The sequence below is a fragment of the Poecilia formosa genome, unplaced genomic scaffold, assembly GCF_000485575.1.
Source record: "Poecilia formosa unplaced genomic scaffold, Poecilia_formosa-5.1.2 Scaffold278, whole genome shotgun sequence".
NCBI lineage: Eukaryota > Metazoa > Chordata > Actinopteri > Cyprinodontiformes > Poeciliidae > Poecilia > Poecilia formosa.
This window is the reverse complement of record NW_006800217.1, coordinates 792,431-816,451: the sequence shown is the minus strand read 5'-3', so window position 1 is coordinate 816,451 and position 24,021 is coordinate 792,431. Positions and strand designations below refer to the sequence as shown.

General features: G+C 39.9%; 3 protein-coding genes across 10 annotated transcripts in view; 1 reads left to right on the top strand and 2 right to left on the bottom strand.

Moving 5' to 3' along the window:
- Positions 1-13,368, bottom strand: part of arhgap4b (Rho GTPase activating protein 4b) — a 33,033-nt gene extending 19,665 nt beyond the window's left edge. For 2 of the 3 annotated variants that reach the window (XM_007571327.2, XM_007571329.2), the window contains exons 1-2: positions 13,033-13,365; positions 1,725-2,040 (exon numbers count right to left, since the gene is read on the bottom strand). In XM_007571327.2, coding sequence (XP_007571389.1) covers positions 1,725-1,794 — 70 coding nt within the window. In that variant the 5' untranslated portion in view covers positions 1,795-2,040; positions 13,033-13,365. Of the gene's footprint in view, positions 1-1,724; positions 2,041-13,032 lie in introns of all 3 variants that reach the window. The other variant, XM_016681363.1, reaches the window with a different exon arrangement.
- Positions 13,369-14,922: 1,554 nt separating this feature from the next.
- On the bottom strand, positions 14,923-20,905 carry LOC103151327 (U8 snoRNA-decapping enzyme). Of its 4 annotated transcripts, XM_007571323.2 has the most exons (6): positions 19,303-19,512; positions 19,126-19,185; positions 18,549-18,680; positions 18,328-18,368; positions 15,662-15,908; positions 14,923-15,573 (listed from the first exon to the last, which is right to left on the bottom strand). In XM_007571323.2, the coding sequence occupies exons 3-6, from the start codon at positions 18,678-18,680 to the stop codon at positions 15,337-15,339; spliced, it is 657 nt and encodes a 218-aa protein (XP_007571385.1). In that variant the 5' UTR covers positions 19,126-19,185; positions 19,303-19,512; the 3' UTR covers positions 14,923-15,336. The 4 variants fall into 4 exon arrangements, with proteins under 4 accessions (XP_007571385.1, XP_007571386.1, XP_007571387.1 ...); XM_007571324.2 differs by lacking the exons at positions 19,126-19,185; positions 19,303-19,512 and adding an exon at positions 20,779-20,905; XM_007571325.2 differs by lacking the exon at positions 19,126-19,185.
- A 269-nt stretch (positions 20,906-21,174) lies between these two features.
- gss (glutathione synthetase) overlaps positions 21,175-24,021 on the top strand; it is a 14,968-nt gene continuing 12,121 nt past the window's right edge. Inside the window, exons 1-2 of one of the 3 annotated variants that reach the window (XM_007571319.2) lie at positions 21,175-21,284; positions 23,405-23,549. In XM_007571319.2, the coding sequence (XP_007571381.1) occupies positions 23,418-23,549 (132 nt within the window). In that variant the 5' untranslated portion in view covers positions 21,175-21,284; positions 23,405-23,417. The other 2 variants (XM_007571317.2, XM_007571320.2) reach the window with 2 other exon arrangements.

Here is a 24,021-nt window from a genome sequence, read left to right as displayed (position 1 = left end):
CTCCTCTCCTTTTCTTTCTCCCCACTAACTTCATTTCAAACAGGACACAGGAACAAATTAAACATAAACACTAAAAATCAAGACAAACATGAATACAGTATCAAATGGCATTATAGAAAATGTACATTACGAGGTCAAAATTAAATTGGTGCTCAGGGGTTGAAGTCTTTGAAGGGCAGATATAATTTGAATTGAAGAGCGCTTTAGCATTAGCTTCCACTAAACACAGTGTTTATGTTGTGCCTTAGCATTAGCAGAACTAATGTTTTTTGATTAGTGCTTCATGGTTAGCATAACTGACCTTTTAGCTAGCAGTGCCCCCATTGAATCACAGAAACCCCCAAGACACTGTTAGCACTGTCTTATTCCTGAATAATGAAAGACTCTTCTTTGTGTAAAAATTCAGAATAAAATGGTGTCTCTGAGAGGTGTGTTTCAGTCTACTTTGCAATTTATGGATCATCGCCTGCAGTAATCCAGCATAACGTGACATTATATGCACAAGCTTGTAAGCAAACACAGCAGATCCACTACGCTGCAATTTTAATATAAAATAACTTCGACAAACATTGCTGTCTGAGATGTCACTGCTTTCAATTTGATCCTTCACCCCTCATTCTGTTTCTCCCTCCTTACTTTCTATTTTTTCTCTTTTCATCCCTTAATCATCCTCCTCTCCTACTCATTTATCGCCCCTCCTCCTCTTTACTCTTTTCTTCCCCTCTTGCTCTGAGTACACTGCTCCAGGCTGACTCGATGTGAGGAGACAACATTGCTAATACTAGTTATAAATACCCCCCGTTGTAGTACAGTACAGAGAGGCAGCCGGCTGCGACACGCACATTCCAGACTGTAGCAAACATAAACAAGCTGTTGTCATGCATTTGCCTCATATCGCCAGGACAAGCTTTTTAACACAGAATAAAGTTGCAAAATTACCAGACAAAAGTTGTTTTAAAGGGGCAGTATTATGTAAAATCTACGTTTTTGAGCTTTATATCAAGTTATTTCTTCATCAAAAACACACCTGGAGTGTTGGCTTGATTCTTTCATGCATGTTTGAGCAATTGTTTAATCTACCATGACAACCATCCAGCTCTGCAAATCGCCTGGGAGAACCTAGCCCCGCCTTCAAGGCACAGCTCCTCCAAAGAGACCAAGCTTCCCAGTTTCTGCCTCACAGAGCAGCCCTCCCATCCCAACCTTCCCCTATCCCCCGCTCCTTCAGACTAGCCAGCAGCAATTAGCAAACACCTGGTGGTAATGAAACATCTGCTGAGCTTATTATAGGAGCTTCTTCTCAGTGAAATGCTGGTAAAAATGTTGTTAAAGGGTTAAAAGAGCAGCCATTCTGCTCTGCCTTCCTGAAGGCGGAGTTTTATAAAGAGCAGGAGTTTTTAAAAAATCAGAGCCCTAATTTCAAGGCGTTATATTGGAAGGTAAAGTTTTTTCTAAGTCATATTTGATATAAATAGCTTTTTTTTTAACAACTGAAGTTAACATAGTTATTTGATTGTATTATAAAATGGCACTATGTTCCTAGAAAATACATAATACTGCCCCTTTCACTTTCTGTGACATGTCAGCTCGATGTCAGCTGCATTTGTTTGCAGGAGCGCTAACTCTCCTGCATACAAGGATCTACATGGATGCATACAATCACGCATCACTGCGTCTTTAATGCACTCATGCATGGGGAGAGGTGCATGTACGCAGACACTTACCTTTCATTTGCGACTCGTACTCCGCCAGGCTGCCCTTCTCCCTCCTCAGCTTTCCATGTGAAGTCATCATCTTTGATCCGCCAACCCTTGACCTTCCCTCCCAAAGCCCTTGTTCCTCAACCTCAGCTTCTGCTGCAGCCCTGTAGTCTTTGACCTTTTCCCGTTGGCCCCCTTGGGCTCCCTCCCTCTTTTGCCTTCTTGCTCTACAGCTCCAAGCGGTGCATCAGCATCAGGGTCGATAGACGGTTCTCAGCAGGGTCGATTTGTCCATGGAATTCCAGGGTGGTGGGGGTCCCTGATCCATAGGTGAATGGGCCTGAGAAGAAGAAGAAACAGAGAGTGCGATTAAAGACAGAGCTGACGAGAGGGGCCGCAAGGGACCCAAGGGGTTACTCAGATCAGAGTGGAGAAAAAGAGTCAGAGGAAGAGGGCAAATGAGATCAGGGTGACAAGAAAGGAAAGGGACAGTGACACCAGGGAAGAGAGACGGCAAAGACAGTAAGAGAGCAGAGTGATGAAAATGAAGCATGGGGGGATGGAGGAGATGAGAGGTGATGAATAACGGCAGTAATAAAAAGGACATTCGCCGCCTCGAGGTCGGTGGCTGGGGATGCCCGTCAAAGCAAAGCAACACTTCAAAAAAATCTGGGAATTAGTATTATTGGCACGTAAGATGAGAGAATTATCAACCAAAGAGCCTGAAACAAACATGCCTTTGGTCTGATTTGCCTGTGGTTTTAGCACATTACTCCATTAATGACACAAAAATTGAATCAGAGTGAAATATGATTCTCGGAGTGAAAAAAAAAGAAGTTTTCTGTGACTAAGGAATGACTCTTGGAAGACAGATGACCTTTATGTGGAATACATTAACAAATCATAAGTACTGTGGTGGCCTCTTTCTCATTTTCAGATGATGGTTTTAATTCATTAATGATCTACTCTGGGTCATCCTGGGTTAGTAGCAGTCCCACCGCTTTAATGAATTGGCATTAGTTTAAACATTTCCAAGCAACTATAAGCTATGAAATGATTGTAAACATAAATGTGTATTTGCAAAATTCAAGCTAAATTTCATAAAATTGTTTTTTTTATATGCAACAATTAAACTTACCGAATATAGTTTTCTGGTCGATTACCAATTTTTAAAACAACTGACCTTCTGATTCCCATTTTGTCTGATACTTATTTGTTTTGTCAGAAATATAAATATAACAAAGAAAGTTGATGAGTTGGCAACAGTGGGGCAACTATTGTCAAGTGGATATGTGCAGACATGACCTGGTGGGCTGGTCTGTCAGTCAAACCTCCCACAGTAGAAACAGTGGCTGATATTTAGACATTTGCTGAGGTAGACAAGATCGGTGGATAACATCGACTTCACATGAAAGTATCGGCCGAGATCCAATCTCCCAAGATTAAGAAAATCAGCGCTGATAAACTGTTGTGCCCCTAATACGTAGTACTTGTTCTTTCACTTTTCCTTGTTAAAGTAAAATTTTGTAGCACAAAAACTGAGGAAAATCAAATCAATAGCAGACACACTTAAACAAAAACAATCCTATTCCTCCTGCTACGTTTGGGGTATTACGACAGTACCAACAGCTATCATACTTTCTTCTGCAAATTTCTGTTCAGCTTTAACATCATTCAGCCATTCACTATATTCTTGCAGGGTCAATGGGGGAGGAGTACTATCTCCAGCAGTGCAGTTGTGTATATGTGGGACAGTTCATCAGTCTTTCATGGGGCGACACAGAGACCAATAGGACAGTGGGGTGTAACCAACCACCAAGCAGGCCTCAATACAATTTAGTTTATTTACATAGTACCAATTTAACTGAAAGGCTGCACTGTGAAGCAGTTGGTTGCCTTGCAGCAAAAAAGTCCTGGGTTTGAATTCTTACCTGCGGTCTTTCTGCATGTAGTTTGCATTTTCAGCCCACCTCTCTTCCTTTCTATTTTCTCCTTTGTACTTTTTTCCCTCCCTATTTCCATTGCATTTTAAATAAACCCAAAGCAATTTTAAATAAAGTTTTCCATCTCAACTTGATAAAGCTCTTTCCATAGCTTTATCTATCTGAGCATTGTAGCGAAAGCTGTAATGCTCCTCTTATGAAAGTAAATCTAGTGACCGTGGACATTTTCTTCTAGTTACAATCATCGGGTTGTGGTTTACTTTGAAAACTGGACTATTGTAGCCTATGCGCATTTGGCCTCAACAAAAACAATGACAGTCAGGCTGTGTGAGACCGGTGAATCAACCCTAACCAGCTGTCAACCACAATCTTTACATCATTCCCTTTTCAGCCTCACTTTCACATGTCTATTTAACAGAAGCATAGGTGTGTATAAATTCACACTTGAAAACAATTTGGGAAGAGAAGACATGCAACATTAGAGTTTCTGGACCATATGAGGAAATCCTCAGTGAAATCCACACATGTACCTCAGACTGCATGAATGAAGTCCCAGCCAGGACAAGATGACAGGTTTGTTGTAAAAGGTTTGTTATTTTTAAAGAATGACAATGTGTGGTTTGAGTTGGTCTTTCTTTTAGAATTAACACATAAGCACAGACATAAATACACAAGCTTCAAAGCAAACAGACATTTTCACTTCTCACATCCTGTGTCTCAGCGTGTCATGGGTGTCAAAGTGTATTGCTGATTCTAAAGCAGGATTTGGACAACCAAACCAAACCAAACCAAACCATCCCCTGCAACAAACAGGTTCAGAGTTGTCTGCTGTAAGTCCAGGAAGGAACATTGAAGCGATCCAGCAACAAAGTGAAAAACAAAGATGGCCTCAAACGTCAGCCTCACATAACTGGAGTCAACCACCTTTTCTTTAAGTGCTCCATGAACTGTACTCTCATTTCCTCTTCTAGGACAGTGCGGTGGATGTGAGTCAGACATGTTTCAGCGACAGTTTCAGAAGTGGAGAGTGAATGCAGAAGCGGCACAAATACGTGCAAAAGAGATTTCTGCGAATGAGGCGGTGAGGCCCCGAGACTCCCGAAATCCGCGGAGGGGCTTCGTCAGCGTGTGACCCTAATCTGCAAAGAACAAAGCGGAAGTAAATGATCTGAGAAAGAAATAGGAGGGGGTTGTGGGAGAAAGAGATCAGGAGGAGGGAAAAGAAACAGCTCCAAGCAAAAAAGGCCAGTGAGGACGGAGAAATGGAGGTTACTGGAGAGCAGCTTTTCATGCTTCAAGTCATGGTTAATGAGAGAAGGAATGTGATACCCACAGTGAATATGAAATAAAATGATGACAAGAGAGGAAATGGTGCATCATGTACAGTAATAGATCTTTATTTCCATGGAATTTTCTACCAATTTCTTCAGAGGAAGAAAACAGGAATACCAAGAAGAAGCAACAACAAACAGGACATTGTGTCAGATATTATGTCCTGATACTCTGAGGGGATTTCCTGATGCTGCCGACAGCACACAACCCTCTGCTTTGTTGACCGCTTACTGTAATTTTATGCTGTGGGTATCTTTGAAGAACATTTAGCAAATTTGTTCAGTTCTTCCAGAGCTCTGTCGTCTCTTAGAAGCAGCTTTCTGTGAGAAGCAAATCCTTTCTGAGCTCTGAAACTCCAGATAAAGCCAAACTTTGGCTGTGACAAAATATAAAGGATAGAAACGAATTTCTGTCGGTCAGATGATCTCATTTCCCGAAATCCGGGACACTTTAGGGAAAATAAAGCGTTTTCCTGCTAAAGAGGACTCGATGTGTGCAGGTGCTCGTGTATCGTCTTGGTGACAGACGTTACAGGAGAGCACTGAAATGTGAATGAAGATGTCGAACTTGATGTCATGCTAATTGGTGCTGTCAGCCACACTTCAGCTGGAGACAGGTGTGATGGCTGCTGCTCCGATGGATGGACTGAAGTGGATACTGTAGGTACAGGCAGAGCTTAAACATGGTGAGCTTATTGTACTTAAAGCTGATTAGGGAATCAATAAGATACAGAATGGCAAAATATATTTGGACCTTTTGAACTTTTTCATATTTTGTCCCATTACAACCACAAACTTCAATGTAGGACTGACACAATTAATCAGATTAACTGTGATAAACTGATTATTGAAACAAACGTCAACTAATTTAGAAACATTTTTAATTGTTAATCGTTAACTGGAGTATACAGACTCTACAACATGCCATTTGCTGAAAGAATGACTCAGAGAAGTAATCAAGCCAAAACTGAACAACAAATATATGCATTTTGCATTTAAGATTAAAAAACCTTCGCTTGTAAATGTTATACCAAGAGAAATTATGTACAAAAAAAATCTAAAGAAAAAGAAAGATAATTACTTTCTGCTGGTTCTTGGATGACAATGTCCGTTCATGTATTGATATAATAAGCAGAACTGCAGGATCTACACCAGTAAAGGAAAGGTATGAGGTCAGGCAAAAATATATCAGTGTCTGCAGATGACACTGTGTTATAAAATGTAGCATAAAAAATTATGCACCAATTTATTTTCAAGTCGATTTAACTGGACCCATTTCCTTAATTTTTGGTAATCGGCTGATACTTATATGCATCTCAGCAAAGGTCTAAAAGTCAATCTATGTCCTTGTCTGCTCTCCCTGAGAGAGGTTTGACTGACAGACTGGCCCACCAGGTCATATCTGCACATTTTCAGTCCACAACAGTAATGTGGGAAGTGCAATTTGCTTTGGAATAAGAAGAAAAGTAAATTGCAGGTGCTGTAAATAACCATCCTCCACTGCCAAGAAGGAACTTTAATTGCTCAGTATTTTGGCCAACATGGACTCAATTGGTTCATTCACTTCCTCTACTTGCCAAACTGATTGGCCAGGATGAAATTCATTGTGATAAATCAAACTCAATAGGACAACTGAAGGGAAATAAGAATCAAGCAGAATTGCATAGGAAGGCAATGGACAGGCTCCACCAAACACTGTCCCTTTCCTTTCAGAAAATACACACAGTGAAAATACAATTTAAGTCCCAGCCTCTGGTGTTTTGTGGAAGAGGTTAAAGTTAGAGAGGAAAGGCTGAGATGGTTTGGAGATGACCAGAAGATTCATGGATGTAACGATGGAAGAGTAATGATATGCAGAGAGTTGGTGTAAGTTGACTGGATGAAACTGAGTCAGATGAGCCACTATGGAGACCCTTAAAATGAGAAGAACAAAAAAAGAATCACCAGACCAGAAGAGGATGTTCAATCAAAACATGTTTTACTACTGAGAGAGATATGTGTTGCATCTTTATCGAAGCTACTATGTAAAAAATGCTTACACAACTAGAGGCCTCCTAGCCATTTATTGACTAATGCATGGCAAATCTTTAAGAACCTTAAAAGGTTCACCAGACTGCCCTTCAAAAGACAGGGCACCTTGAAATTTGGGCCCACAGCAGGTTTCATTGACAGCATTTTTAGATTCACTTTGTTTCAGTGTGTGAAGACAAGAATAAGCAACATTTATCACCGGAAACAGGAAGCTCTGTCATCTTGTGGCACCACAGCTTTTCACTCCTGCGCAATCAGCAGAGAATTACTCTGTTCCTTCACGCTTTCAGAAGCTATTTAGGCCTCTCATCTCTGCTAAAACACACACCGCCGGCACAAGTAGTTACAGTAAGCACTTAATACAGAACATGCAATAAATTTGGAAGAAGTTAGCTTGATATGGATTGGAAAACACTGAATATTTGCAAAGAACGGCATCATACTTGAGGCATAAACTGCCTCTTAGATTCAGACTTCCTCCCTGTCTGCAGCAGTTGATGCCAGGCAGTTTGTTGTGACATGCTTGACTTTTAATGCAGAGCAATACAGGCAATGTTTATGAAATGCATACCTGATGGTTTCAGTAAAGAGCAAACATGGGAAAAGAAAACCGAAATGAAACAAATGGGTCAGTGTGCCAGAGTAGGCAGGCCCACTGGACGCATCGATCTTTCGGGTACAGCTCAAAGCTTGGATTCTTCTTCAATATTGGAACACTCTCAAAGTCAGCTGAAACACAGAGCTTGATGATATCTGAATCTACTGTCAGTTTTGATCCTTATTTATACCGTGTAGAAGAATGAGTCAGTATCTCTCACAGCTGTGATGCACACACTGTACTATTAGGATATAAATACTACAAATATGCAGTTTCTTTCTCTTTTTTTTGCTGCTTTAGAGTTAGATTTCTGGTAGCTAGTTCATCGGTCCATTGTCAATCAAATTTTTGAATGTTTTCACTAAAGGAATACTGAACCATACATGCGTTTCATTAGGAACATTCAGTGCCTTGTAAAAGTATTCATGCCTCTTACATTTTTTTTTACATTTTGTAATGTTACAAATACATCTTGGACTTTAATGTGTAAATTCTGGTTAATTAATTAGTTAGATTTTAAGGCATTGAAATTTTTAATGCAGTTAATCAAACTTTTTAAAATTTACATTCAATGGTTCAGAGAGCAGGAACTTTTGTATTTAGGTTTCTGGCACGCCCCTGAATCAGACACACAAGTGACATCCGCTAACAACATCGATGGACGACGAAGCCGCTTCTCTCAGTTCATTGGGGGTTAATTTTTGCTTTGATCTGATTGGACACTGAAAAAGGCAATTTTTGTGGTCAAAAATTGTCTAATAGGAATTAGCCTGTCAGTGAAGCTATTCAAGCCTAAAATAGTAGCTCAATACTAAACATATAGCAGCCAGCACCCAATGCTAAAGTTAGCATACACAGGCCGCAGTTTGCACCAATCAACAACAATAAAACAATAAATATCTTTGTTGTTAAGCTTATTCAATAATTTAGCCACAAAAGGGTTTTTGAATTGAAAATATTGCTTATTTTGTCAAAATATGGTTTTCAAATAAAATGAAAATAAACACAGGGCCTGCAATTAACTCCATTTTAAAAAATGATCAAGACCCACCACAAGTAACAACCAAAAGAAGTATCCTTCAAAAAATGAAGGACATTACAGACAACACTCAGCACTTTAAGAAACTGTCATACAACAGAAGAGTGTCTTCAGTCAGAGACCATTTCAGATTTACTGTAATACAGACTGCTACAGGAGATCCTTCCCAACCACAGCCATCAGCATCCACAACAACTGTATGAGGAAAACTGCATAATAAGAGTAACAACATTTACTTTCTCCTGGGGATCAATTAAGTACTTTTTAATTGAGCTGAAGTGAATTGAGAAACCTGTTTGGGATTTTCTGGGACAGATCAGCACAAATGTAGCACATAATTGTGAAGTGAGAGGAAAATGGAAAACAAAACACAAATCCAAAAGGCTGGTGTGCATATGCCTTCAGCTCCTATTAGTCTGACACCCAAAATAAAATCCAGTGCCATCAATTGACTTTAGATGTCACCTACTGAATAGAGTTCACTTGTGTGTCAGTGAATTTCAGTGTAAATCCAGTTGTTCTGTGAAGGCAACAGAGGTTTGTCAGAGAGCAATAGTGAATGAAGAGCACTGAAAAGACAAATATTTTTTCTAAAAAAGAAAAAAAAACAGCTGTTGAAACAAAGCCATAACAATATAATATTTACTGTTTGCAATGCACCACTTAGGGAACCAGCAAGCATGTACGGATGAAAGAGCTCTAGCAGTCCCTCTAGGATTGTGCAATGTTTCTTTTTTTGTGTGATTTTTGCAACTTAAAATAACTGATGTTCTGCACATTTTAGAAAAGCTGTGGTTAAAGTTGTGATTTTTTTTTCTTTATTTTTACCATATCATGTTTTTGGGAAAAAAAAAAAAAAGAGTTTAAGTTGCTGCACACAACCTTTCCAAAAAAGACAAGACTTTAATATAGTTAATGATTACAGTGCAAATTACATTTTCAAGTATCTTCTTGATAAAGCCTTATTACAAATAAAATCATGTCCTGAGGAGCAGGAGATCAATTCCATATTCCAAGTTGACATGAACTTCATACCCAGTATGCAAATCCTACAGAACATCTCCAAGTGGTTGTTGCAAAAACAAACAAAAAGGGCAAATGTTACCACCTAGCATCACAAGCTTTCATCTCGGAAGTTAGATTTTCAAGAAATGTCGTGAAACAGGAAGTTAAATTATAATTGGGCTAATTACAATTGGGCCAAGGGGATTGGTCAAAATTCAGCAGAGTTGCAGTGATTGGTCAGAAAAGAAGGAAATACAGAAAACACCACGGGTATTGCAGGTCAGATTTGAAAAGCCGTGACAATTGGTGGAAATTGCAGCAAATTTTGAGAATGATGAGTTTATTTGTATTAGTAGTTGAGATCGCAACCTCCTGAAGGGACTCTCAAAAGCTGAACTTTCTGGTCTAGATTCAAAACATTGTGCGAAGGAAGATAGTCTGAACACCATCCCTGAAGTAAAACATGGTAGTGGCAGCATCATGCTGTTTGAATGCCTTCTTCGGGGTTTGATGATGAATGGAGCTAAATACAAGAAAAATCTGTTGGAGGTTGCCAAGGGTGATTAATAAGATTTTTTATTTACTATTCATCATTTTCCTTCTACTAGCCAGTTATGCACTACTGGTCCGTCACATACAATTCCAGTAAAACACATGTAGATTTGTTGTTGTAATATAGTAAAAAAAAATATGAAAGGAGGATTTTTTTTTTCACTAAACGACCAAAGCTGGGTTGCAACTCCTGGTCCAAATTTGGGGACAAACAGGGGTGCAGTAAAGGGGTGAAAAGTGATGACGATTCTAGGGGCCCTGACCAGCAGGGGGCCCTCCACAGGAAATATATTTTTTGTTCATAGAAATAAAAAATATATATATTGGGGTCCTGTCAAATACAAAATTAATCATATTGTATTTTCAAATATTGTTTTTAGCAGTAAAAGTTTAATGTTACCCCTCCCAGACCAAAAAACACACATCCGTTTTCGCCCTGAACCCCCCTGGATCTGCATGAAATGGTTCGTTCCTACTTGGAGCGCTTAACAGTGACGTATGCAGCTACAGTCAGTAGAAGCTGCAGCTGAATACAGCGGCGATTGTGGCAGTTACTATGCTGCTAAGAAAAGTTATAAAATCAGGTTTTCAAAAACAAAATAGAGAGAGGGAGAGAGAGAGAAAAAGTCAAGAGTGTTAATTTATAACCCAGTTTTTCTCCAAGAGAGGTGAGTAGACTGTGAGATTATCAACCATTTAGCATAATTAGCTTAGCTACGGACTACTGTTTGCCTCCTTTTCACTAGCATTTAATGAATTAAGGAAAAAAATCACCAACATATTCATATATTTGACTTGTTCCCTGTGCCTTTTACCACTTAACAGATTAGTGAGTGAGCAGAAGCTCTAACACACGTCCCTCCTGACCTGTTCTCTCCCGAGTGATTAAAGCTGCTGTCACTTTTTTATCAATTTTTTTCACATATTTTTTAAAACTGTCATTATGTTGTGACAGTACGGTATGAGAGATAATCTGTGAAAAATCTATTTCCTCTGCTTTCTCCCAGGGTTCTCTAGAAACAACCAATCAGTGGCAGGAGAGTTTTAGTGCTGTCAATCACAATCTCATATGGTGCTGCTCATCCTTCCTCCTCCTTAATTTGTGCCGTGCTGCAGCTAGCATAGCACAAAGCTGTGTAGATTCAAACTGTGAATGCTCAGTTTAGTTAGCATAGCCACCAATGACGGCAGATAAACAGTTTCTTGTAATGATAAGTTGTTTCTCCACTATTAGCACATTTAGCAGTGAGTGAATGAGGCTAATTGACAGTGCTAAGAGTGTCCGACTAGTTCTGATTGATTGTTTTGGTCAGAACGGTGCATTACTTTAACCAGTAATAGTAATTCAGGAAGGAGATGGAGGAGATTGATTGTTTTCACAGATTATCTGTCTCATAACAAACTGCTACAACATGGTGATCGCTTTAACAAATATGGAGAAAAAAATATTTTTTTATTAAAGTTATGTACTGCAGCTTGAATAAAATGCAACTACATAGCCTTTTTGAGAAGTCTGGATTGCTCGTTGCACGTTGCTTTTGACTGTTGCTCATGGGGAGATACATTTCAGTAATCTAAAACTAATAGAAAAAATGTAAGCAACCTACTTGCATACTGTATGCGGACTGTTGGATGTTAAATTCATGAGCAGTAAATATTGTGCTAATCATCAGTATTGGACCACAGAAAGCAAGGCGGTTGCAAGCCTTTAAAATTGTGACGCTTTTTATGGGTCAAATAGACTCAAAAAATTCTAACAGCAGCTGCACAGGGGGGCCCAGACAATTTTTTTGTCAGGGGGCCCACAATTTCTGGCAGCACCCCTGGGGACAAATAAAAAAGCAACATCTTGAGTTTCCCGTTATGTCACAGATGCCACCACAACAGCTCGCAGACTAACCGCCACATGAAGGAAGTGGGGCAGCTCCCAATAAGTAACACATGATGCACTTCATGCGAGTGCAGCAAAAAGGAGGCACATGCAGCGCAACAAATGTGGCTCATGAAAAAAAAAAAAAAAAAAAAAAACCATAATAAAATATTTTCCACCAAACAAAACACAGCCAAAGAAATGAAAACATAATTGGTTTTATGAGCTCACAGTGTTGGGGAAAAAAAAAAAAAAAAAAAAAAAAAAAAAAAGGAGGAGGAGGGAGGACAGGACAGTGTTAGCCTGCAACCTTTTTGCCTTGTTGCTCTTTCAGGTCAGGGATTTAGATCTTAATAAGGTTGCTCATTATTATCCAGAGCATTTGTATGAAATCAAGGTGCACCATGATCTGACAACCGGGATTTCTGTTGTAAATTAGCTAAAAAAAAAAACCCAAAAAGCTAGTAATTAGTTTAATCTTTGAATATTGCAGTTTTTCTCCTCGTCACTGTTTCACGAGGGAAAGGCAGCAATTCGCAGCATGCGTTGCTTATCTGCATCTTTTGATTGCATGCACAGTGTTGATGATGAGGGCAGGGATTTAATGGGGAATTAAGGGTTCCGCAGAAAAACAACAACAAAACAACAGCTGCAGCATGTTGAGTTCTATATGCAGTTTTTGTTTGCTGTGAATGTGACCATATGGTTAAGGCAGTGTTCACACAAAGGCCACAGGAAACACCTCAGGATAATTACACAAGCATGTAAACACACAGCCTGAAAATGGTGCACACGCATTACATAAGTGGTAAAAAAATAAAAAAATAAATAAAAAGTGGAAAATAGGGTGTATTTAGAAGGACTTTATTACAAATAAACATCTCTCACTCATACTCTGTGGATCACACACACACACACACACAGGTTGTTATCATAACCAAGCAGCATGACAGCTGTACATACCTTACTTTGTGGTCCTCCTCTGCCTCTTTCTAGCTGTTCCTCTGCTCTTCTCTTATCATCCCTTGTTTTTTTGTATCACACACTTACGGTTGCGCACACACACACACACATTCACACACACACGCAGGCAGGAAGGCAGGCGTGCTCACACAGAGCGGAGTGTTTGAATCTGACAGATTTCTCCCAGCTCAGTACTCTTCTCTCTCATTTCTCACACACACACACACGCACTCACACACAAACAGCCCTCCCCCTCCATCTTTCAAAATATGCCAGATAGCCTCTCCGCTCACGCCAGAGCAGCGTCTCTCCTCCCACTGCCGTACGCATCAGTGAGAAAGCCCCAACCCGAGCCCAAGCCACGCCCCCTCCCCTCTCCAGTCCCCCTCTCTCCTCTCCTCTCCTCTGGGCGGCTATAAATACCGCTGCTGCTATGAATACACCGTCTTTCTCCCTCAGCATCTCCCACTCTCCCTCCATCCATCCATCTATCCATCCTTCTTTTCATCCTTCCTTCCATCCCGCGCCTGCGCCACCGTTCCTCCATCTCTGCTTCAAAACCTGCTTTCTGACGATGACCTTGTGTTACCACAACAGCAAGATGCAAGTGATGGCGAAGGAGAAAGAAAGAGCGACGTTTCCCTGCAGACTTGGTTGTTTCTTTTTTTCAAGCCGCTCGTCTCTCCGGGTTTCCTGTCTGTTACAGCGGACGTGTTCCTTTTTTTTTCTTTAAACTCCTGACAGCTGCCCTTACAAATTTCACCATTTCTTCAAAATATAGTCCAATCTGTGCACATTATGAATAGTTGCCTATGTTACTGCTGCTTTACAGCAACATAAGAATGGGGAAGCAAAATTTTAAAAAACAAGTGCCAATGTTCAGTGGATAGAATGTGAACTTTCAGTGCAATCAGCAGCATCCTGTCTTCTACTTCTAACCAGGGAATGAGGTTAACCAACATCTGGTTATGTGCACCGAGGGTGCACTTAGACGAAATCAAATCTTCGCCTGTAAGGTCGTATGGCATGGAATGGACATAATTAATCCTAGCGTTCATGGAGCGCTGGGGTGTAATAACTTCATACGTGAAACACGAAAGCAAGACAAAAGGCTTCTCTACCTGGCCTTTTGTCAGGAGACAAACATTTCTGCTGATGTGCCCCTCTGATGCTGGGAGATGGAGACAAGCCACAAGGCTCTCTGCACACAACCATATAGGGTAACAAGCCTCACATCTTCCGTTAGTCTTTCCGTTTGTCATATTTGTTGTTTTTTTTTGTTAATGTTACTGAATTGAAGACATTGGCATTTCACCTGCATCATACTGCATTGCCAGGCACAAATGTTCCCCAACCTTTTCTCATGTTTTATCACATTTAAATCACAAGCTTCAGTTTATTTTACTAGAATTGTATGAGGTATGGCAACAAAGTGGCGTGCAGTGGCTTTGGGCCTCCAACAGCTTTTCACAAATAGCGACTGAACAAAAACTGTCCACTGATGATATCCACCATTGGTTTTAGCTGTCAAGTTGTCAATATAAGGCATTAAATCTTAAACGCATGTGTGATATGTGAAAGAAAAAGAGATGCAATGCTTTGCTACAACTTAACTCTACGAGAGCTAGATAACAAAGTCAGTAAAAGGTTTTCACTTTGTTTGGAAAAATGCACACATTGTTAAAGTATTTTGTAGATACATATAAACTTTGTCCAAATTCTGTCCTAGGTTTGAACAAAATTATTCAAAGGAAAAACAACCAAGTAACCTAAAGGTCAGAAGTTTGATTAGACCTCAAAACTGAATAATAAATATTGGTATTAGTATTGGCGACATGAGCCCTGAATTTACTTGGTATCGGTTCGTTGGAGCACCGACTCTTCAAGACATTTTGTTTCACTAGATTTTTATTCATAGCAATGTGTAAAACCATATATTCCCTTCTGTCCATTTCAAAGTTATATTACTTTCTGTTCGCCTTTTCACATGAAATTCCAACAGGATCACTGAATACTGTGGTGGCAACATGACTAAATCTGGAAAGGTTCAAGGAGTAGCTGTACTGCTATAAGGCACTTCATTAAAAAAAAAAAACAATCCTGTTCAATGGAAGAAACAGATTGAAAACCAGATACCAAATTTGTCTCCATAAATGGTAAAGGAAATGATGAAGTGCTGCTTAAAAGGTAACGCACTGAAAACCAATGATGAGTCATCGGTGTGTATGTGGGAGCAACTGCAAGTTTCAGGGTCAAACTGCTCAGATGAGAGTTTATGTCAGGATGTGCACGTGCTGACGTGCTTTATGGCTGCTCCCCTGTAAGCTTAAAGGCCGCCTGCAGGTTCTGTGCGGACTCCGCGTGTGTCCTCTGGGAGCTCCTGAGAGCTTCCTGGAGGTCCCCAGGGGACACCAGGTGGAGTCGGAGCAGAGAGTTCATCAGCTGGGAGCGAGCAACGCCAATGAAAGAGTGCGACAAAAAGCATGAGAGGCCTCCGCCGGATTTTGTGGTGTAAAGAGGGACTCGGACCATTCCCAGCACCTGGATGGAGAGAGAAGAGGAAGAGGTGATGCCAGAGCTGAGCGCATCACCTGATCCTGCAAGTCGCTCGCCTTTCATTGCTCATTACCTCCAGACCGTGATCGGCTGCGGTGGACGCAGCTGCTTTCTCTATCTCCCGAATCTGCTCCTCTTCCATCTTCTTCACGTAGAAGTGAAGGATGAGGCGGGAGGAAGAGGAATAGGTGCCTGAACGAGGAGGGCTAAAACAAGACTCCACGTGATCTTCCTTAGAAACTGGCACAGCCACGCCCAACTCCTCCAGTAATTCCCTGGTAAGCCCCTCCTCCAGGGTCTCCTCCAAGGGGTTAACGAAACTAATGTGTAGAAAAAACGAGGGTCGACCATTACTCAATCGAAATGATAATGCAATCCAGTACTTCCACGAGACTCCAGAGTACACAAGACAACTGAATGATTCTTAAACAACAAAGCTTGTAAGGACTACAACCTACTTTACCTATTCACACTGTCACTTCATTGGTTAGAAAGTGTTTATAATAATACAAGGAATAGAAAGAAACAATGACAATATCGTAACTAAAAAAGCAAATAGAGTGCAGATTATTAAGGGAAAGTAATCAGACATAAAAACAATCTGAAACCAGGTTATTGCAGCTTTACACTAATTCCTCAATCAGAAGACTTCTGCTGTGTCTTTGTTGATGCAAAGCAATAGTGCTGGTAACTGCAACCCCCCCTAATTTTCACTAATGAATATAGTCTTGCATTAGCACTAATAACACTTTAAATTTTGACATAAAACATGCGTGTAAACAAAGAACACTTTTGGTTCAAGTGTAGAGCTCGGGTCTACCCCAGAAAATCTGAGCTCACCAAGAAGCATGAGACACAACAAAACCTTTTGTTTATAGAGGTAAAAGAAAATGATGTGCAAAAAGGCTGCATACATGGCTGGATATCTGGAAAAACAAATAACTTTTTATGCATTTTGACCTTTCATTTGTACAAAAACTGTTTAATATTACTAAAAGCAATTATTTCTAAAACCTCAGACCTCAGTGTGTTTTAGGCGAGACCTTAAATCCACAGGTGAGCCTCCAATTACCTCACGTTAACCTAACCGGTTTGTGGAAGGGAACCCAAAAGGTTTGACCCAAGTCATACAGTTTAAAAGACCATTGTCCCTCATACTGAACAAATTTATATAAACTTCTGAATTCTAAGAAAGTTGCAAAAAAAATCTCTAAAAATATTCTGACATTTAGCAAATAGGAATAAATTTGATAATTCCAACTGGCCTAAAACAAGAGAAGTTTAGTTATTATTTGCAAACATCTAATCATTTCTGTTATTTTCATATACCTCTATAAATAATGTTGGGTTATATAAATCTTCCTAAAACTTCATTAGTGTTCACTAAAAGTTCATTAGTGAAGTACATTTCAGCAAAAAGAAACTTCAAAGTGCTTTACATGATTAAAAAAACCAAAAAAACCTGACATTAAAGTGAGAAAATAGGGAAATTATTTCTTGGTTTGTTACATAAGGTCAAGATGTTGGTGAATGACGCACCAGCAACTGTCACTCCTGTAATTCACAGACAAAAGGACACAAGTGATTCACATTTAGCCGAATACTAATCGGTTTGATGAACAGTGTGTTAAAAAGGCTATAATAAGAGCCTTCCTATACAAAGGGACTCCTCATGCATGTCTGATCTTTCATAGTTCGTCTTTTGCCGCTTCAGTATTCTAGAGACAATGTGTGAAAGTTATTGCTGTGCTGTGAAAGATTGATATCTTTATTTTGTGGTGGCTGCTCATAAAGATGGATTAGAATAAGCTAACTTGTTCACATTATATATAGAAATCTAAAACTTACATTTATTTTCCTATCTTCCTTACTACTTTGTCTTTATACATTATAGAACTTTGACTGGGCCACTCTATTGTATGAGTATTAGGGGTGGGAATAGTAAATGGCTTTGTACTTGTATAGGACTTTATCAAGTCCAGAGGACCCTAAAGTGCTTCATACAACATTCATTCACTCATTCATGCACTCATTCACACGCTGATGGTGACAAGCTACTGGATAGTAGCCACAGCTGCCCTGGGCCAGACTGGCAGCTGCCACGCAGCACCGCCCCCCTGGCCTTCCCAGCAGGCAAGGTGGATGAAATGTCTTGCCCATGGACTTCGTCCCGACAGATTGGTGGGCGAAGTCCTACCACCATATACAAACTGTTAAAACTTTTAGCTTCAGGTTGGTGTTACAGAGTAAAATCTGCAAAAACCAGCCACCGGACAGACAGCTCTTCCCCCCAGGCTGCCTCTTAATTGAACACAATCAACCACTTACAGCCTGAGTAGTCAGCTACTCTACAGTAAAGCAAAATAAACATATCTGCACTATCACAACTGCCTTTCTTTTTTCCTTTCTTTATTTTAAAAAATGGCTACACAAACACATACACATGCTGTTCCTTTTGCCCTTTATTTTATCTCTTCTAAAGTTGACATATTTATACTTAATGTCGATTTGCTCTGAGTGCTTGAAACCAAAGTCAAACTCCTCATTTGTGAAAATAATCATGGCCATGAAGCTGATTCTGATTCTTCTGGTCATTTTTCAGTCTACAAATTCTCCCAGGTGAGCTGTGGATATCTGCAGCTCCTCTAAAGTCGTTCCGGTTTAACACGACAGTTTGAGAGGCTGATTTATACTCAGGTTAAATTAAGCAATTTATAAACAACCATAGATGAAACTCACCCACCAGGGAAGCCCAGCAGTCCATCAAAGCGCATCTGCATCTGTTGAAGGTGACAGAGGCCTGTCAAATACTCATAATGTCCATTCAAAGAGACACAGGGAAACGTGAGGAGGTTTATCTTAAAATAAGATGATGTCAATGTTTATATGCGATATAAAGGAGCTCATTTTGGTTCATGTACAAGGCTGTTAAAGAAAGTCACCACCCAAACTGTGCTCACCAGAACAATGTACCGGATGGGAATCCTGCCAAACAGCTGAGATGCCGTCTCAGAGTAGAGCAACACATGACATGCATGCCTGCAGCAGGTGCATTCCAGTGCTTCGTCCCTCGACATCTGGCCGCTTGCCATCTACAAGCACAACCACAAACACAAAGAGAATATTATCACATGCTGTCACACATCAGTGACTCCTGATCGTGTTTTGAGTAAATTGCAAAACAAGGGAACTTGCTCCTTTTGTAATCTGTTCTCCCTTCTTTCTGTGCAGGGTCAAAAGTCCTGACTGCAAGCAGCTGACCAGCCTGGAGAAACCTCTGTATTTAGGAGAAGTCATGGAAAGGAGGAAGTAGGAAGGTAGAGCTTTTTCTTACTTGATAGTAAGCACTTTGGCTCCCTCTGTCTGTGTGGAGCAGGTTTATAATTCTCTGAATTTTTATTTTTTTTATTACAGTTAAATAGTTTTGTTTTTGTGTATTACAATACACAAAAATTATTCACATATACCATTGTTGATGGAAATATAATTTCACAAGTACTACTTTTAGCACAGTTTAATGTTTAAATCCGAACTAACCCCATAACAGAAAGGCGTCAGATCATCCCATGAAGTTGCATAACTCGGGTAAGCAACGATCTAGAAAAGTAAATAATATATTTAATGGGCATTTGTTAAGAAGCAATAATATTTTCTGTAATGTTTAAGTTCTAGAATGTGGGTATGTGATCCTTTTGTTTGTGAAATGTTTGTTACCTTTTTGGGTGTGTCCTTGTAGCGGCCATATTGGAACCTACCAAAGAGGAGGCCCACCTCAAACCCAGCACTTTTATAGAAAGAGCCATGTTTGCTGGAGTTTGATTGGCTAGGTAGTTAATTGAGAAGGCGGGGACAACAGTATATAAGAAGACTGAAAGCTGAGAAATTGAAAGCTGGGAGACTGCTAGAAAAGATGCCATTTTGTCTTGAGTGGATTATGCTGTGCTGAAGGAGACCTAATAAATCACCTTTATGTATGCTACAGCCAACTTTGCTGAGTTTTCCTTCCACACCACACCTCTCTGTGTATTACAAACACAAAAATTATTCATATACCATTGTTGATGTAAATATAATTTCACAAGTACTACCTTTAGCACAGTTTAATGTTTAAATCTGAACTAACCCCATAATAGAAAGGCGGCAGATCATCCTATGAAGTTGCATAACTCGGGTAAGCAACGATCTAGAAAAGTAAATATATTTAATGGGCATTATTTCTACTTCAGAACATATTCACTTTATTTCATTAAAGTTGACAGTAGATAATGTTTTCATGCTGTAAATAATTTATTTTTCCACCAGGATGATAAATAACTGAGTTCCACGATTCTGCACAATACTATAAGGTACCCTGCACATCCACTGTACCAACAGATGAAACCAAATATTTTTGATGATTGAACTGAAGATATTAATATTAATTTGTCTGTTTGCTTAACTTCAGAATAATGACATTTTTTTTAAAACTTTCTTTATAGTGTTTTAAACTGTATGACGTAAATCGAATGTATAGCTGGAGTTCTGATTCCAGAACTCCACCTGTCAGTTCATGACAGTTCTGTCATGAACTGGTAGAACTGACTCGGGTTTGGCCTACATCCAGTGGCGCAAAAAGGGGATATGCAGCGCATGCAACGCATAGGGGCGCAGCACAGGGGCGTCAAAACCCCGTCTGGAGGGGGCGGCGCGCCGATTATGTTTTCCCATATACTTCAGCGCGCCTTACGCTCCTTCACCTCGCGCACGTGACGTGGTAAATGTAACGAGTTTTACCCTTCACGTAACTTCGTGTCGGGGGCGGGGGTAGAGCGAGGGTATGTTTCCACGCTCCTTCAACCTTCCTTCGGGGGAAAGGGGGATGGGAGGGAGCGCCGATTTATGTTTTCGCATCCACCAGAATAATGTGTAGTTGCGACACTGCCTACATCTTGGTACTAAAGTCTGAATTTAAAGAAAGTGGTAAAAAAAAAAACTTTCTAGAAAGTATATTTGCATCATTGTGACATTTAACAATTAGAAATAATTCTGATAATCCCAACCCAAAACAGGAGATTCTCAGTCAGTCAGAGGGGGGAAAACGCCGGAAATGAGTCTTTTTATGCAGTCAGTATATTTGCTTGTGGTTTTATTTGAGTAACTATTGGAATAGTGGAAATGCAATTAATAACGCACCAAAAATGAGTCACTTACGTCACAGGTTACCGACTTTTCTTCTTGTATGATGTAGCCCAAGCAAAACTGCTGTATCACCTTTTGTCAGCAATATTACACTTCACTCTACTTTTGTTAGTGTAAAGACTCGATTGGTTGTTCTGTTTTACGTTGACCCATCGCCATTGGCTAGTGGAACATCTATGTGAGGTGCTGCATTCGAAAGAGACTGTAATTTTGGCTTATTATTTTTAACGAAACATTGAAACATTCTTTATTGCCTCAACGTGACATTAGCGTAAGGATATGTGTAGCACCTTTCAACTACTCTGTGGTCACATATTTTTCCCTGACCTTTGGTTGCTTATAGTAAATGAATTGTCCGAAAATACCAAGCGAGAAAATCCAAACTACTTCAGTTTGTATTATAAATTCCGAGGTACTTTAAATGCACCGCTGAGCTTCGCCCGTGAATCAGAGGAACTCTATAGTTTGTACAGTTATTTCAAAGGGGCTATATGTATCGAAACTACGGGCTGAACTAAGTAAGCACTTTGTTTGGCTTTTACACAGAAATTAAGATGTTTTAGGGCGCCTGAAAGGTCACGTGTTCTGCTTCAATATTACAAACGCTGACCTGTTTTCTACAGTAGCACATTCAGAACGTCAATAGGAGACAGACGCAGCGCATATTTCAAATACATCGTTTTTATGCCGGATTTAAAAGACTGTAAGAGGTATATCAGTATCCATATACTGTTGAATATTCCTGTGAATATTTCGAGCCGAACACATCGATGCTCTAGCTGTAGCTACCGAAGGTAGGAAGCTAACAAGCTAGAATCACCTGCCAGTGGCTTCTTCCTAGAGTTCGCTAACAACTTAAGAGAACATGTAAATGTGCTATGTGTTATGTAGATTTTTCTGTTATTTGTAACTTAGTTATCTTCTAATTTTATTTTAAACCTCAGCAACGCCGTTAGTAGTAAAGCGTTGGTCGTTTTGTTATTCCAAGTTCTTGGTTTTTAATGTGTAATTTGGTAATATTTTGGAATATTGCCAATTCTACTATTATGTCGAACAGTTGGATACTCGCTGTAAATATTTCTTCTTAATTTCTTAACTGGAAAAATGTGATGTATGCTCTGTTATGTCAGAAGATTGTTAAAGCTTGTGAACAAAAGGAAAACTTAAGGATGAGTTACCCTAACCCTAACGCCGCATTCCAGGTTGAACATTTCTCTGAGTAGGTACCATGTGGACATTTTCCTCAACTATGCAGACATATGCTATGTCTGCATATGTAATTGCAGACATAGCATCTGCAATTACTCCAAGACGAAGGCCATCCTCACTGGACCAGTACATCCGTGTCCTAGGATACCGAATGTACCCCATGACCATGTTGATCCCTAGAAAAATGTGCATTTCTTCACTTGTCACTGCCAGATTTTCTTTCCCTTTCTGCAGCGCATACATGTTGGTGTTATGCACTATCTCATCAATGAGATCCAAGGGAAACAAATACCTAAAGAAATCAATTGGTTCTCTTCCATCTGCATTTATCCTTCTTTCTTCTATAAAAGGTGGCAGGTCTCCATCAAAGTTATTGTCTTGGATTTTCCAGGCATATTTGCGGGGTTGAGTGCAGGCATGGCCCTTGTGAACATTTCTCTGAGTAGGTACCATGTGGACATTTTCCTCAACTCCCTCATCTTGCTCACCTCCCTTTGCAACCTGTCCATCATCCTGGCCCTCATCATCTTGACTTTCAGCATCCTGAGATACGGATGCATCTCTTTAATTATCTGTATCTCCTATATTTCTAGTGTTCTCTGGTAGCCACTCCTCATCACTGCTGTCACTATACTTATCATCAGAGGAGTTGGAGGGAATTTCCTTGACTATTCCATAGTGTTCCTTATTCTTTGCTGCACTTGTGGTCTAAAAGTATGAGAAATTATAATTTCACTAAATTTCACTAACACAAACTACAACTGATCTGCATAAAAAATTTATTTTTAAAACTAACTTAGATATACTCAAAATGAATTAAATTACAAGCAAAACAGTTATAATGGAAGATAAATCAACTACATGACTTGTGTTAAAAATATAGTCAGCGATGCATGATGTCCACTGTGTTGGACACATGGTTGATCACAATTTTCTACTTATGTGAAATAAAAAATGTCCAAACTAAGTTAATAATATTGTTACTTAGATGCTCCTGCATGTCAGCATATATTTTTTTTACCTCTACTATTCTCCTAGAAGGATTGAGAGGGTATTCCAGGAGTGGTCATCGAGTGTGTCTGTCTGTCAGCCATCTTGGACTCCGATGACATTAACTTGTAGTTACAACAACTTGCCACTGAATTAATTCAATGGAGGGGAGCAGTAGAGAGCATTCTAAGGACTGATATGCAATTCCACCATAGAAACCACTGCATTTAGGAAACAATGACTTTTAAACAGCTGTCCACTGTAGTAGCATCTGCAATTACATTATTGATTATTATATGTGAGGACTCAGTTGGTTTGTTATCAACAAAACCTGATTTTTCTTGTCAGTTAAGTTATTATGATACATTTTTTCCTGGATTAGCAATAGAAACACCTAACAAATGTAATAAAACTTTCATCTGTTTTATTTTGAATCTAGTATTTTTCCTAGAATGGCCTCGAGGATCCCGGATGAGGTGATGATAGACGCTGCACTGATAAAAGAATTAGCCGGAGTTGCAAAGGACACAGCACTTCTTCAGGGAGTGTTGATGAGGACCAAGGAGAGCCCAAACTCATCTGAGGTGCTTTTTTAAAAATGTCACTTTAGTTGTCCTTTAGACTGTTATTATCAACACAGCTTGTTGTGGTCAAATCAGTAGATGCATTAAAGCACTGTCAGAATGTCTAGCCTCTTAAGTCTGTGCTACTGCAGGTGAAACAGACTGAGAAATCCATCTATCCATTTTCTTTACAACCTTGTCCCTTAATGGGGTTGGGACGGGTGCTGGTGTCTATCTCCAGCTAACGTTCCGGGCAAGAGGCAGGGTACACCCTGGACAGGTCGCCAGTCTGTCGCAGGGCAACACAGAGACACACAACCATACACACACTCACACCTAGGGGAAATTTGGAGAGGTCAGTCATGTTTTTTGGACTGTGGGAGGAAACTGGAGTACCCAGAGAAAACCCACGTATGCACAGGGAGAACATGGAAACTCCATGCAGAAAGACCAGGGCTGGGAATTGAACCCAGAACCTTCTTGCTGCAAGGAA

Coding starts and splice junctions, on each gene's coding strand:
- LOC103151327 (XM_007571322.2), bottom strand. CDS start 18,885: ATGACTTCTCCTAAATACAGAGGTTTCTCCAGGCTGGTCAGCTGCTTG. Junction 18,681..18,783: donor GAGAACAGATTACAAAAGGA/GCAAGTTCCCTT, acceptor TTGTGCTTGTAG/ATGGCAAGCGGCCAGATGTC. Junction 15,574..15,661: donor CAGCCGATCACGGTCTGGAG/GTAATGAGCAAT, acceptor CTCTCCATCCAG/GTGCTGGGAATGGTCCGAGT.